The sequence below is a fragment of the Daphnia magna genome, linkage group LG6 (assembly GCF_020631705.1).
Source record: "Daphnia magna isolate NIES linkage group LG6, ASM2063170v1.1, whole genome shotgun sequence".
Lineage (NCBI taxonomy): Eukaryota > Metazoa > Arthropoda > Branchiopoda > Diplostraca > Daphniidae > Daphnia > Daphnia magna.
The window spans coordinates 3,769,629-3,784,454 of NC_059187.1; the positions used below are offsets into that span (position 1 = coordinate 3,769,629).

The window sequence follows — 14,826 nt, forward strand, 5'->3', positions numbered from 1 at the left end:
GGTGGGCGGTCCAAAATTTCTGTTGCATTCCGTACCAAATCGCCAGTATGCTCCGGTATTTGACATCTTTAATAGCGCCAGTGTATTAACAACGTATCAATTACTAGAGCACTTGGAGCAAAAACTGTACAATACCGGAACGTACTGGCGATTGGGTACGGAATAGCCCCTACGCCATCTCTGGAGCTTAACATCGTAGCTCAAGGTGTTTTGTAGGCGTTACTTAGTACTCCCATGGTACTCCTGACATGCTTTCAACCTCAACCTAAAAACTAAAGAAATTTTGAAATTATTTATAGTTCAAAATGTTCTCGGTGCCAGCTGTTTACATTAAGCTTGTTTGTTTGTTTGTTTTTTAAACGTCTACGTTCCGTTATTATTTTGCCATTTTTGTATTGTTAGCTTAGAAGTTAGAATCCTGTGTTTATTTAGCTTAACCAACCTAGGCGTGATACTGATACTGCACTCATTCGCCTCTCGCCTGCTAGTTTTATCGAAATATCAGCTATTTGCCGAAATGGCGAATTCTATTCTCGGTAAGACTTTTAGGTAAGCTTTTCGAATGCCAACATTTTGGTTTCAAACGGTAACGCCAAGGGCTTTTCTTCCCTACAGATTCTGACGGATTTGTGACGGTTGCAAAGAAGAAATCTGTCAAAGCGAAGCGTTTATTGAACAACTGTCCTCTCACAACACTTGTGGCTGAATCGGTTGAACTGGATACTTGTTTAAAGTAAATTTTGAATAGTTCCATCTTAATGTTAAGTATATATATTTAAGACTTTTTATTTACTAGGAGCATTTTAAAAGCCAAAAGAGATGTTGAGTCCTCAAGCTTCTATAATAGCTTCATAACAGTTTTAGCTGGGGTTACCAAGGAACTGGAAAAATCTCTTGCAGAAATAGTCTGTTTTGGTCTTGGACGTATATCATTGTGTAAGGCAGCCCAACACCAGCTAGGACTACTGCTGCTCTTGGGAGAACAGTTTCAATGCCCTGTTGAAGTATTCGATCCTGTCTTTAGTTCACTTGAGAAAAATGTCATTAAGGAGTTAAAATTGAAGTTATCACCAACCAATTGTGAAGGGAAAAAAAAGCCAGTTTTGTCAGGTGGCTGCACATTGTTTGTTTTCCCTCATTGTCCAAAGGAGCTTAGCAATAACCTTCTTTACACCAACTGGAACCCAAGACACATTGAGCACTGTATTCTGTATTCTAACAGCTTTGAAAAAATAAGACTCGACATACCCTTTCGTTTCTTGAAAAGCTATCACTATCTGCTACAATCCCAAGAAATCGTCGAAGAAGTGTCAGTGCCCAATATTTTCCACTTCCTTGACATTTTCAACGATCTTAGTCTGCATTATTTCCCCAGCCATTTAAAATGTAACGTTCAATCTTCGTTCTGGGAATCACCTGAGCCTAACTACCCTGCTTCTGAAACAGAAATTGTTGAGAGTGGCTAAAATACGAGTGACAAAATACACTACAAAATACTCTACTTCTCTTCTCTCCCCCCCCCCCTTTCTTTTTTTTTTTTTAAATGAACGAGCAATTTTTTACAACGCTATTCGTGTATTACGATAAACAGTAAAGTAAAATAATTCTGCCGCAACACCAAATCTTCTAGATTAATTAGTTAATTGGTCTATCAAACCCGTTTTTCCACCTTTTATTTTATTACAGTTAGAGAATGTGCGTTCTTATACAAAAAAATTTAACACGGATGGCCGGGACAGCCGGATAAGGTGATAGTGGGAAAGCTAAAGAAATAATTTTCTTATCCTTTATTTGCTGAGGAAATTTTTTTGACTCTTGAAGTTTGTTCAACACTTTATAAATTTTTTTTTGTCCTCCGACTTTCGCCCATGCCCCTATTCCTCCCAGGCTCCTCGAGATCTAGACCCAGACACATGCTAAATTTCCTCCCTGTTTTTCCGGCTGAATTTTAAGATTCTGCAACTCAGCATCCGGTACTGCTTTATCTATAAGAAATCGCATAGAAAACAAAAATGCTAAATTTATAGTATAATTTAAAAATCGATGATTTTTTATTCTCATTTAAAATTTTTGTTTGAAAAATTTCATTCGACAGAACACTGGCCGAGATGCTCTTAAAAGTTGAAACGCGTAACAGTTGGTCAGATAAAACATTGCCCTCTCTTCTGCAGGGAGTCCCGCATTTTAGACGTTTTCCATCCACAGCTTAGGTAAGGTGCCCCAGTGAGTCATAAAAACAAAAACAAAAATGACGGCGAAAACGCTGCTAAAAGAATTGATTCGCGAGCTGCGACTTACCAACAACAGCTACGGAAATCTATGGGAATCTCCAGCGTACCAATTCATCCTCAAGAACTTTCGTCGCAACCAGGTTACAGCTGAGCAAACATGCAAAGCTCAACAAGAGAGTCAATACATGGCGGACACATACCTATGTTATTTAAAAAGCTCGAGAATAGCTGCACAACTGAGACACGAGTTTCACGGACAAGGTTGTACGGTGTACTGTTAAAAATTTGAGTGTTTATAATTTTAAAGTATTTTTCTTTCCTTTTAGGAGAGCGCACAGTGCGTAGCACGGCCGACATGGTCGGGTTTAAATTACCACATGACCCTAAATAATTTATTGTATACAATATAATGATACAGTTGGAAGTGCTAATAAAAATGACAATGAAGAAGTAGCTCCAAGTCAATAATATGTTGCAATTGAACCATTCTGAATTGTATTCACTGTAGGAATTCCTTAATTTTAGTCAACATATCTGGCAGTTGAGCTGCAGTAATTAAGACTATTCTTCTTTTTGGATCAAACTGTTCATCATCTTCATCCCACGTACCAGAGACAGCTGAATCTGACTCACTTCGGACTGAATATTCTCCTAATACCTCCCCCATCTGTTAAATGAAGTCTCCTTAAGCTTAAGCCAATATGACTATCATTCATGACTGGTGTCTCATGAAATACCTCTGAGATCGGTTCCTCTTCTGCATTAACCCAGAGTATGTCTAATCCTTTGGCTTTCTTTTTTTTTGATTCCGAATCCTTTCTTGTAGATTCATGCAACTTAGATATTAGAATGAAGTGGGTGAAATCAAAAGGTTTTCCAGCTTCCTTTGCCTCCACAATCTCCTTACTATTATAAAGGAAAACTTCATATACATAAAGATATCTCTTATCTTCTCCCTTAATCTACCAAAGAAATTTTTGCTTACCATAGATTTTCCATTAGAGGCACTGATACCTGAGGCGGTATGTTTATAAATCTTTCATTGAATAGAAGTCCAATCTGGTTAGATGAGTTATTGAACAACCCTGCTAACTTTTTTTGTGTTTTTTCCAACAGGTATTGTTTCACTTCTTTTACACATTCCACATCCTTGCATTTTAAAAAAGGCAAAAGAAGAAAAAAGCAAAACATGTTGAACAAAAACCTGAGTAAAGGTCAAATAGTAGTCTTACCTTGTGATGTGACAAATTGATGACAGAGGTTACACCAAAAACTTCATCCTCTGAATTTGCTTCTTCCTCACCATCTATATCCTCATTATCTACACATTGCTGATTAAAATGGAAACATTATGTAATGCTACTTAATTACAGTTGCAATGAACTTGTTACCTGTAATATACTTCCGATATAGTTTTGCTGAATAATTAGTTCCGTTAGACCACTTAAATTAATATGAGCTTTCAGGAAAAGCTGATGTAGTAGGCTCTTAATACCATGAAAATCTTCAGCAATAGGAGATTGACCTGCAAACTCTACTTGAATCTCCCTATCATTTTCTCCGAGTTGCTCTTCCTCTCCCATTTCTTCATCCTGAGAATCATCCTCCTCCTCCTCACCAGAAGAATCGCTGCTACTGTCCTCTTCTATCGGCCGTTTTGGATTTAAATTCGCCATACTTTTTTACGGGTTTTGCACGTGTCAAGAAGTCAAAAACAAACTGCGTTTCGTCTGCCACAAGCCGTAGAAACTGGAAAGTGAAGTAGTGAACATTCAAGTTATGGGTTCTGTGAAACTATTCATTACAATAATTCACGAAAAAATCTGCAACGTTTAACAAACAAACTTTTTATTTGTATAGAAGTCTTGAATTGATTCTTGAAAATTCAAATTTCAGTTTCAGTAGAATATGCAAGAGGCAACACTGTTGTTTGCATAGTCTGCTTCGCCAACAATTGAACGGAAAACTTCAAACCTTTCAAAACTACAGCCCAAAAAACAGTGATTTTATTGTATCTTTTAAAACTAAACGTCATGGAGTTTCAGTCTCCCATAATATCGGGCTCTGATCTATCTGTAACAGATAGACTAAATCTTCCTAGCCGAAGAATGAAACTCTCACTGGAGAAGTCATCCAACATGATGGGGGCCGTTTCCCTTGCCTCTCCTAATCGACATACAATGTCTCTAATGTCTGACGATCTGAGCCACACCATTTTTGAAGGCGATCCTACATTTACAAGAATTGGATTAGCTGGGCAAAGAAAAACACTTGATGAAACCAGAGTAGATTTGACAGTGAACAACTTGTCACGGAAAAAACACAAAGAAGAGCTTATGAGCATACTTTTGGAAGAAGAAGTTCCAGGAGTAGAAAATGCCTTAGAATTGTTTGAGAGCTTCCTCCAGACATTTCAATCTTATGGTGCAGAACATCAAGTGTTTAACCAGTGTGCTGAATATGAATCCAAGTGTGGGGAGCAAGTAACGGCTTTACACAAATTGATTCAAATGGCCCCACAGGGTCATAGCAAATTAGCCCAAGCACAAGAACTAGAACAAGAGCTAAGATTTGAGCGTGACACTTGGAGATTGGTTGCTTCTCTTTACCAAGATCGCCTAAATTCTGAATTTCAAGACAGTGAAATGGAATCAGAAGAAATTTGGAGTGGATTAGATGATGCTACTAGTGAGGATGATTTAGTCAGACAATTGTATGACAAAAATGCAATTATCAGGCAGGCTCAACTTGTAGTTGATTGGCTTGAACAACGAGCAGCTGACGTTTACCACGATTCGCATTATAGCCAGGTAAACTAACGCTTAAAATTGACGATTAATTCTACAATTATAAAATGCTATCCCTAGGCGGAATTTTATGGAGATGCAGTTACCGGCTGGGAGAATACGCTTCATTCATTGATAAGTAAAAAGCGTGGAATCAGCACGGATAACGCTGAACAAAATCTGGTAACTCAAATGGATCCAGATGCTCCCAACCGCGATCAAAGCAGGCGTCTTCACCCACTTGACAAAGAGGATGAAATGCGTTTGCTCCGTTCCGTGTTTGCTCGGCTTCGTTGCGGCCAACTGGATGAAGCCCAGCAGCTGTGCTTCCGGGCAGGCCAACCATTTCGTGCTGCTATTTTGGAAGGATGGAAACTGTTTCACGACCCCAATATGAAATCTCGTACTGATGTTGCGAACACGAAAGGTTTGTGCTCTCCGCATGATCGAAAACAAATTTGTAAACATAGATATTTTAAATGCAGAATCACCATCGGGAAATCCGTATCGTGATATTTGGAAGACGATGAGTTGGAAAGAATGTGAAAATGTGCAATTATCGGTAGAGGAGCGTTCAATCTTGGCTCTTCTTTGCGGACATTTAAAAGCACTTTTACCAGCCTGTCCTAGCTGGGAGGATCAGTTGTGGGCTCATTTACGGGCTATGATCGACCATTGTGTTGAAAAAGAACTTCGTCGTTGTGTCAATTACAAGCGGCAACTGCAGGTTTTGCCAGACGAATATTGGAATCAACAGTTGACAGTCGAATCCATATTTTCCACGTTAGCCGCTTCTAGAGACAAAACCTTGGTAGCGCAAGGCCGTGACCAATATAGGTATAGCAATTTTGCATTACCACATAATCTTTAGCTAATAAATTCAAATTCCAGGATCATTCAACGCTATCTTATCATGGATGACGTGGACGGGCTACTAGAAGAAATGTCCTCGTGGCTAAGTAAAGGTGATAGCTGGAGCGTCCATTTACGACCACACATGCTGCGACTAATGGCCCATCTTGCGCTTTTTTTCCGGCGCATCGGTCGTGGCTCGTCAGAGGATTTGATTGGATCCATTCTCGAAGCTTATGTTCTGCAACTGGTCAATCTTGGGCGAACCGATTTGGCAGCTGTGTATGTCGCACAGTTACCTTTGCCCGAAGATCAAATTCGCCTATACGCTCAATGTCTTGTCATGGTAGAAGAACAGCAAGAATTATGTGAAGACACAGAGCGCCAGCGCCTCCTCTATTTGGCCCATCAAGTGGGGCTTGACGTGAATGCCATTGCAAAACAAGTTGTTATCACCCTCTGCAACCAAGGTGGCAATATTCAGCACATCAATGACGCGTCCCTCCAGGTAGTAGCAGTCGAGATTTGGGATAATATTTCAGCAGCAGCAATACATTTTCACTTAAATCTACAGGTAGCGACTAGTGCAGAGGATGAACGTCGAATTCGTTCACTAAGCTGGCTGTTAATGGACCCGTCTATGCGGAGTCAGCTGCTTATTCAAGCCAACACGCTCATGCGAGGATACCTTCTCCGTCGTCAAATTGAGGCTGTGAAGCTTACTTTTAAATTAATTCCTCCCGACACACTTAAAATATTAAGTGAAATATGGGAATCCAGAACAGGGTTGACGGACTTGCCAACAGAAGTTGCGGCCGCAACCCGCGAATATCTTTCTATTCAGGCGTACATTGACGCTTTAGACGCCTTCCAAGAATGGTTCACTCGCTTTCACCACTCCAAACCCAAGAAAACTGAAGCTTCAGTCCAGCAACAGCGAGGAGGAGCGAGTGCCCAGCTGTCTTTCACTGAAAATTTACTGAAAGAACAACATCTAAAGCAACATCAAGTAGAAATGCTTCGATGGCAAGCAGCGGTGGATTCACTGACGGAGACGGCTATTGACAAGCTCTACAACGTCCTTCTCTTTCCCGATGGGGGCTGGATGGCAGATAGCGTCCAATTCGAAGATGAGAATACTCCTCGTCAACAGCAACAGCAATTGCTACGACAAAGTTGCATCCCGCATGCGGCTCTACTGCTCTGCAACGTCTTGACCAGTACGCATCGCCATAGCCAATGCCTTGAGCTCGCTAATGTCGTAGCCAGCGAACAACAATCGCTTTACAAAGTTTGCTCGGCTGAGCAGCTTGGTCAACTGACCAAGCATTTGCGACAAGCGTATGTTAAATTGCTGGACCTCGGAGAAAGTCCCTAAAAAAAATTTGAAATTCTTTCATTCATCCAATCTTTTTTTTCCTGTTTTTTTTTTTTTTTTTTTAATCCTAAAATAATAAAGAATTGAATTACTGGTTGTTTGAACGATTTGTTATTTTTAAGCGGCAAGGCAATTGTGAATATGGTACTAAATCCCAAAATCGAATTCATGGACAAAAAATTTAAAAAAGGATTACCAAGAAATGAACACAGCACCAGAGATGCATAGAAAAATCAACAGGAAATCATCGTAGAAACAACAAAATATTATTTCTTGCTTATTGAATTATTTATCTTCATCCTCTTGATCTGCCCAAGCAGCCAAGACAAACTTTTCGATGTCACTTTCGTTTTCTCCGCGCACGATGCGGAAGTATCCTTGTTCACCCCACTGACGTCCCCACGAATTAGCCACCAACTAACAAAAAAAAACGAATACAAATTAAATTCAACCATACAAAATGCAATTTAAGTTGGACTCACCCAGTATTTAACAGGAATTCGTTTAGATGAATCTACTCCCCAACCCACGATGCGCACAGAATGATAACCGGTTCGCTGCTGACTGTTGGTGCCGGAATAGCGGTATACACCAGTACGATATAGGAAGAAATCAGGATGGACTCTCATGGTAGCTGTGATAACAAATCAGATTGCCTTGAGCAGAACTCAACACAAATGGATTATGAAATGATTACCTTGAACGGGTCCGTGCTGAAGTATTTCATTCTTTTGTTTTGTTTTTTCAAATAGAGCATTAACAAATATTTGTGAACATTATTTTTTTAAAGAATTTAGCCTTGGCATGCAAACGATAAGTTATTTTTAAAACTGGAAATAGTTCATACCATGATATCGTCTTCGAATGGAGCTATACGGTAAGCCGGGGGCGTACGGAATAACCCTTTACGTTGTGGCTTATCGGTTTCTTGCGATGATCTAGCGGCAGCATTGATCAGTCGACACTTCATAGTCGCTAGATTTCCTCGACGTGGGACTTTACATTTTTCCACCTGGCCGGTGCGACCGCTGATGTAAGGGTAACACTCTTCGTTCACAACCCTGACATTCCCGTATACTTAAACACAATTCGTAAATCAGACGACTTCATTATCATGTTATACCCAAAACGTCTCATGTAATTCCAGGCACGGTCAAGATGGCCACCGTTGCAACCTTGCTGGCCTCTATTGTTGCACGCCAATAGGTTTTGCATGGAAAGCGGGTACACTTCAGTGCCCCGCGACTGTATAGCTAGACGATCGGCAGCCACGGCGGATGTCGAAAAGACCCAAGACGCTCCACACCTGAAATTTCAGACCATACGACATGCGTTCAAACGCTTAGGAATGATGGATCAGACTGAGTCATACCATCCTTGGTCGCGCACGTCTTGGAGGGTATCGCGCCACTCGATCCGCCCGTCGAAACTCGCAGGAAGAGCTTTCCGGTCATATTTTTGCTTGATGGGATTCATGTTCAGCACCTGAGAGAACATCCATCAAATGTAATGACATATCTGCGTGAGTAACATAAAGTAAAAACGAAAATCGATTTCAGCTTTACAAATTTTTCAGGTTCGAGTGTTCCGAGACGGTACACAAGCCCATCTTCCAGCTTACGCCCCCAAAAATCGGAATGATTGCTGGCTGACCAGCCAAATTCCGCCGAATTCCCGTTGATCGCTTGGATTGCTTCTGGCTCTACAAGGCACGCGTCCGCCTCGCAAAGGAACTCAGTTTTGCTTGAATCTGATAGCGACCGAAGGCACTCACTGTTCACATTCAATTCCAGAGAATAACAGTATCATTAAAAACAAAACAAAAAAAAACGAAATTGTTCATCAATAATGCAGTAAAACAAGATCCATCTTCGACGGCACGACAGGGAGGCGTGATAATGATATCATCTTCATCGCCTACCGCGCATTTCAAATTCAAATGCCGTTGCAGCGTGTTCCGTTGAAAATCGTTATGTATAATAAGTATCAAGCACTCACCACTTGTTGCAATTGATTTGCACTGTGTGGCCATAAGGATATCTTTGACCTTCGTGATAGCATCCTAACAAACAAACAAAAATTATATGAAAGTTAATTGAACGTTATCAGTAAGGTTAGAATAGACACGTACCGAGTTGCAACTTGAGCGGCTCTGGAGGTCGGATGCCAAGACAGACGTTCCAATAATCTGGGCAACAATCGCTGGAATCCGTGCGATTGCAGAACTGATCGCAATAGCAAAGCGTTCCTAGTATCGGGACTGCGCACGAGTCGATGCGTCCATCGCAGCAGCGCTGATTGCGTCCTCCGCAGAAGTCACCTGGTATGTCTTCAAATTGGGCCAGCAGTCCGCTCGTGAACAAAATCAAGAATAAGGAGCATTTCCACACCAGCTCCATTGTTTGAAATACACCTGAGACGTTGAGAATAAACTACGTGTGATGAACAAAACTTGACAACAACAAAACGGTTTTGACGAACAGCAAGTTGAAAACCAAATTGCCAGCTACAAGACGTGCGAGAGCGGTTTAAATAGCTGCACCACGCAGCATCCGATAGCGGAAGGCCAGCCCCTTTTCGCCTATCGCAAAGGCGTAAGAGTTTATGCTCACTGTTGCTCGTGGTAACTCAGGTGGTATTGCATTAATGATGCTCTCGCGCTCTTTCTCTCCGTTCTCTTCTCGCCCAATATATATTCACGATATGGGAGAGGACCCGGATATGAACGCACTCAAAAAAGGGCTTCCTCCTTGTTTTTGTACTGACAGAGGAGGAGTGCGCCGCGAAGAACAGACAATTAAAATAAATTGCGATGTCATCAACCCGTTATTCAACGGCCATCACTGGTACCTCTATTGAGCTGAATGGCTGAATAGGCCCATGTGCCATCAAGGTTGACTGGTCATGGCCTTTTCCACAATGCATATCGCCACAAAATCGCAATCGTATTGTAAATACGACGTGGAAAGTCTTTAAAACATGAGAATAGATCGTGGGTGGTCGCCAATTCAGCAATGGGGTTCGTCTGACACGCTTATCAACTAGCTGCCACACTAAAACAAAACTTAAGCGCGCGCTGATATCACCGCAATAAAAATTCATCGCAGATCCCCTCGCCATCATAATCCCAACGTCTTACACGGGCACTCCATCAAAACGATAATTGCGTAAAAAATAAACGGAAATGGGTGCTCACTTTTGTGTGTGTGAGTGTCTGTGATGATGCCAACTCCCCTGCGTGAAGCGTGCCCTCGCGTGCAAACTACAATATCCTCTGTCAAAATGGACCCAGAAGATAAAAAAAGATCAAAACGAAAAGAAAAAAAAAGAGAGAGAGAACAATGACATTTACACGCTTCTCCTTTTGGCATTATTTTTTAGCTTTTTTTTTTTTTTGGCAGGACTCAAGGTCGCTATGGGAACGAAGAGAACGGAAAACAGTCACAGGTAGGGAACACACTTTAGAATCGCCGTCGTGAGCTTAGATAATCAGATCGTTGGAGAATAGCAAAAAGGAAAATGCCAATCGCCTCGTGATTTGACGCCTATGCATTTACAGCCGTGTTTCACGTTACGTTTACTAAGAGAAAAATAGGAGATGCATCAAAAAGTCGATGCTAAATTTCGATTCCTTCTATGATGAAATTCTCTACCGCCGTGCCCAAATGACGCAATCTGACTACGGCTTGATGAAGTTTCTTTGAAAATATCGGCAAAAACAAAAACAAAACAAAATGCTCTAGAGGCATACGTGCGCGGCAACACGATACAATAATTTTCGTGCCGTACTCTTAAAAAACATATTTGGATCGGTTACAACTTGACACTTACTCCCATAACATCGACGCGCATTCGGGTGGATCGGATTCAGAAGCGACAGCTAGAAATAATTCACTAAACCCACTGTCACGAGTTGCAACCTTCAGATGGAAATATGCTGATCATGAACAGCACTGGCGCCGCTGTCTGCCGAATTCTGATTTGCTAGTTTCAAAGAGATTTTGGCCATCATCCTTCAAAAATGAAGACGGGAAGTAGCATAAACCAGTTGTTTGGACGCCCACAAATCGTTTCGATCACGCAAATCAGAAAGGCAATTTTTATGAATCATTTGACAGAAATAACGTACCATTTTCTTCAGATGCAAATAGAAGAAAACGATAAAGCACGACTTAGGAGCCCTTAACTGGAAGGAAAAATTGTGTGTGGGCTTACCTTACTTTCCGTATGTTCTGCTAAGGCGGTCCACAAGTTGTGCAGCTTTAATAAATGCCAGCGGGTGGAAAATCGCAAGACCTCCTTGCTGCCATCGCCGCCGCCACCTACAGTCCACGCCCACACAGCTAGTGATGGGTTTCTTCTTGATCGGGCGTATGACGTCTACCGAAACTAAGCGTCAGCGACCGCATAATTCGCAAGAGAATGCGTTTGGTAAAACACGCATATGACGAATCCGGATGCTGACCATCGTTCATATCGCCTTCCCAGTTTCTTAGGCGTGGAATTTCGCTGACGGAAAACCACTGCGGCTTCGTGGTTACAGGCTTATAGCCAAATTTAACTGAAAGGATACATAATAAGAAGGGGCTTGAGGCCACACGGCCAGTAAAGCAAAAACGGGAGGGACATTTGGAATTCCAAGCGAGTCGACGAATGATAAAATGCGTAACGAGGATCTTAAGAATACACAAACAAAATAAAATAATAAAAAAATAAAATAATAAAAAAATAAAATAAATAACAAGATAAGAAAGGCTATTATTGCGACACTGCACGGAAAGGTGGTGTAGGTGACCTCATCGTCATTTAAATGAACTTGACGACGCCCGCGCAATGCATTTTATTACCAAGATCATGGAGCTTTGTGGATGCCTGGACGCAACATCTTCGCAAAGACTTTGCGTGCGACAATTTACTTAATGCCACTGCACATCAACGTCAAGTACTCTTGCTGTTCAATCAAAGCCTTATTGCGTCGCATGTGATCCATCCAATACTGGTACCAATCTTGCCACGCTTGCTGTGTCGCCCGTATGGGTTGTTCTTCTTTAGCGCTAATGCTTAGCTGCGCCACGGCCTGTTCCATCTCCACCTCTTCAGTATCCTTTGTTTTAAAAACAGTTTTTGCTCGTGGTTTATTTTTGCGCTTCTTCCCTTGTGGTAATAGTGCTCGAGTACTGTCTTGCAGGCCGGGTAAAAAATCGTGTTCGATATCACCGAGAAGGCTGTCAGCCATTCCTTCTCCCTCAAGACCAGTGCCCTCCAACTCGGGTAAAGTAAGCCAAAGAGAATCGAGGGCCTGAATCGTCAGCAGGGTATCTGGTTGGCTCGAGTCGTGATCTTTAGGTGCCAAATGGTCACAAGCCAAGATTCGGACGGAGGCTCTTGTTTTAGTGATGATGGATCGCAATTCAGTCAATTCATTACCCTCGCATGCGATTGTGCATGTCAAGGCAGCCGCTCCAAATCTTCCAGCCCGACCCACTCGATGCAAATATGTGGCTGCGTCCCGAGGCACATCCATGTGAATGACTAAATCGATGTGCTCAGCGTCAATTCCACGTGCCGCCTACGATTTATGAAATAAATCAAATTATGTTATCTAAAAGCAAATACAAAATCAGATACCAAATCTGTGGCAACTAGAATTTTGCATTGGTATTGGCGTAGCTTTAGGAGCGTCTGCAATCGTTTTGTCTGAGTTTGACTTCCCGAAATCGATAAAGCTGCATGGCCACAACTTGATAACTGGGCTGCCAGGCTTTCGACTCTGTGAGTGAAATGTAAAAAAGAAAATAGAAATTAGTTGGCATGTAATGCTGCATACTACATCGTCTTGGCACCTGGTTTGTACATTTGTAAATATCATACACTGGCCAAACTGGACAACCTTGAGCATTTTCAACAAAACTTCAAACTTGTTTTTCGCTTGTTGTTGCGCCATCGGGTGAAAAGCAACACGAAATACAAACTGTTTGACGCCCAGCAAAGTAGGTTGTTGATGGCCCAGACGCACGAATGACGGCTTTTTCATGTAACGTGAAACCAAATTTGCTAACACTTCGGGGTAAGTGGCACTCACTGCCAATACTTGTTTAGTTAACGGCATCTGAGAAAATATCCACCTAATGGCAAACAATTTAATTTATAAAATTCATAACACTAAGTTATACATGCTTATTACATCACATCATCAGAAAAACTTTCTTCCATTAATTTATCTGCTTCATCCAAAATGAAAAGTCTCATGCTTTTGGGTTTCAATGCTCCTTTTTCTATCAATTGCTTCACACGTCCTGGAGTCCCCACAGCGATATGGCATGACTTACATTTTGCCAGATCAGCTTCTACTGGGAGCCCTCCAATGAATACCTGAACGTTGAGGCCTACAAAAGAAAAAGTTGATGTAATTCAATACATCAACTAATTGCTAGATTTTGTGTCACCTGGAAGCTCTGAACCAATGGTGTAAATGACATGTGCATTCTGGAAGGCAATTTCTCTTGTTGGAGCTAGAATCAGTCCTTGCACTGTACTGATTTCCAGATCAATAGACTCCAGCATGACAATACCAAAAACAAGGGTTTTACCAGTTCCTGATTTGGACTGGATTACCATATCTAGAATTTAAAAGTAAGTTAATATCTTCAATATTTTGCAGTTAAATTTACTTTAGACCTATTCCACACTTTCCGATTGGAATTGCATCCAGCTGTATAGGTGATGGCTTTACATATCCAGCTTTGGTAAGACCTAGCATTCCATAAAATTACAGCTGAAATAAGAAAAAAAAAACTAGTAACAGCTAGGAAACAGGTGAGCTAACCTTTTAACACTGGGCTAGAAATGTGCATATCAGAAAAGGTAAGGTTTTCTTGAATGTTTACATCTTCGGTTCGCTCTTTACTTGTGAATGAGTGGGCGCTGGGCTTTTTTGGTTTTCTCTGAAATTCACCTTCCATTGTCGACTTTGCAAATTGCCCCGGCTTATAAAAACGCTTTACTAGTTACGAAAAATCTCCATCTTCCATTTGAATGAGATCACGAGATGTCAGCCAGCAGACGATAATTTTTCGTGTTGTCAGATTGCAGAATAAAAAGTTACGGGTCAGGCCCAGCGCCCAGGCAGCCAGCGACATTGCGTAAGCGATTGCAATATTTGCAAAAATTGTTACACAAATAAATAGAAAATAGAGGAAGTCTGAATATGAGTCACCAGGAACTAAGATTCGTGATCATTTTTTTTTCTACATAGGAAACTGTGTCCCATATAATGTAAACGAAGCAGAAGACAGAAGAGCCACAACCAGCCGTTGAAAACCATGGTACAGGTGGCTATACGTCTTTCCTGTTTGTTTTTTTACTGGAAATATAAGAAAATGGATTCAGCAGTACAAAATATTCAGCTGGAAAGTTAAAATATTAAACAAAATGGCAAACACGGATGACTTGGGCGAGTTGTTTATGACAAAAATGCAAACCAAATTTCCGTTCAGCAAATTTTGGCGCTAACAAAATAATTAATACTTCGCTGTTGACTGGCGTAGAACCGCCGAGTTGCCAAAATTCATTAATCTGC

At 41.3% G+C, this 14,826-nt stretch overlaps 5 protein-coding genes and 1 long non-coding RNA gene across 9 annotated transcripts; 3 read left to right on the forward strand and 3 right to left on the reverse strand.

The window, feature by feature from the left end:
- The first annotated feature begins 193 nt into the window (after positions 1-193).
- On the forward strand, positions 194-1,501 carry LOC116924302 (SRR1-like protein). Its single transcript, XM_032930830.2, has 3 exons — positions 194-536; positions 616-733; positions 797-1,501. The coding sequence occupies exons 1-3, from the start codon at positions 518-520 to the stop codon at positions 1,464-1,466; spliced, it is 807 nt and encodes a 268-aa protein (XP_032786721.2). The 5' UTR covers positions 194-517; the 3' UTR covers positions 1,467-1,501.
- A 649-nt stretch (positions 1,502-2,150) lies between these two features.
- Positions 2,151-7,503, forward strand: LOC116924290 (nuclear pore complex protein Nup107). The gene is made up of 7 exons (XM_032930813.2): positions 2,151-2,492; positions 2,558-2,568; positions 4,277-5,041; positions 5,099-5,444; positions 5,503-5,854; positions 5,909-6,377; positions 6,444-7,503. Exons 1-7 carry the CDS (start codon positions 2,249-2,251, stop codon positions 7,245-7,247), a joined length of 2,991 nt encoding a protein of 996 aa, XP_032786704.2. The 5' UTR covers positions 2,151-2,248; the 3' UTR covers positions 7,248-7,503.
- Positions 2,700-4,141, reverse strand: LOC116924299 (BRCA2 and CDKN1A-interacting protein). 2 transcript variants are annotated; one of them, XM_045174844.1, is made up of 5 exons: positions 3,623-4,141; positions 3,464-3,562; positions 3,217-3,380; positions 2,969-3,137; positions 2,700-2,921 (listed from the first exon to the last, which is right to left on the reverse strand). In XM_045174844.1, exons 1-5 carry the CDS (start codon positions 3,905-3,907, stop codon positions 2,883-2,885), a joined length of 756 nt encoding a protein of 251 aa, XP_045030779.1. In that variant the 5' UTR covers positions 3,908-4,141; the 3' UTR covers positions 2,700-2,882. The 2 variants fall into 2 exon arrangements, with proteins under 2 accessions (XP_045030779.1, XP_032786718.2); XM_032930827.2 differs by having other exon boundaries at positions 2,700-2,898; positions 3,623-4,139.
- On the reverse strand, positions 7,336-11,600 carry LOC116924295 (uncharacterized peptidase C1-like protein F26E4.3). 2 transcript variants are annotated; one of them, XM_032930822.2, is made up of 10 exons: positions 11,463-11,600; positions 9,379-9,660; positions 9,246-9,309; positions 8,813-9,020; positions 8,620-8,732; positions 8,371-8,553; positions 8,095-8,308; positions 7,945-7,975; positions 7,730-7,881; positions 7,336-7,664 (listed from the first exon to the last, which is right to left on the reverse strand). In XM_032930822.2, the coding sequence occupies exons 2-10, from the start codon at positions 9,644-9,646 to the stop codon at positions 7,533-7,535; spliced, it is 1,365 nt and encodes a 454-aa protein (XP_032786713.1). In that variant the 5' UTR covers positions 9,647-9,660; positions 11,463-11,600; the 3' UTR covers positions 7,336-7,532. The 2 variants fall into 2 exon arrangements, with proteins under 2 accessions (XP_032786713.1, XP_032786712.1); XM_032930821.2 differs by lacking the exon at positions 11,463-11,600 and adding an exon at positions 10,444-10,465.
- A 71-nt stretch (positions 11,601-11,671) lies between these two features.
- On the reverse strand, positions 11,672-14,358 carry LOC116924297 (probable ATP-dependent RNA helicase DDX20). Of its 2 annotated transcripts, XR_006647800.1 has the most exons (8): positions 14,074-14,358; positions 13,926-14,000; positions 13,694-13,867; positions 13,432-13,633; positions 13,091-13,372; positions 12,876-13,017; positions 12,095-12,816; positions 11,672-11,808 (listed from the first exon to the last, which is right to left on the reverse strand). XR_006647800.1 is itself a non-coding variant. In XM_032930824.2 (7 exons), exons 1-7 carry the CDS (start codon positions 14,207-14,209, stop codon positions 12,160-12,162), a joined length of 1,668 nt encoding a protein of 555 aa, XP_032786715.2. In that variant the 5' UTR covers positions 14,210-14,358; the 3' UTR covers positions 12,004-12,159. The 2 variants fall into 2 exon arrangements, 1 of the variants encoding a protein (XP_032786715.2); XM_032930824.2 differs by lacking the exon at positions 11,672-11,808 and having other exon boundaries at positions 12,004-12,816.
- Positions 14,248-14,688, forward strand: LOC123473680. The gene is made up of 2 exons (XR_006647806.1): positions 14,248-14,389; positions 14,503-14,688. It is a non-coding gene; the product is annotated as an uncharacterized LOC123473680 (long non-coding RNA).
- Positions 14,689-14,826: the final 138 nt, after the last annotated feature.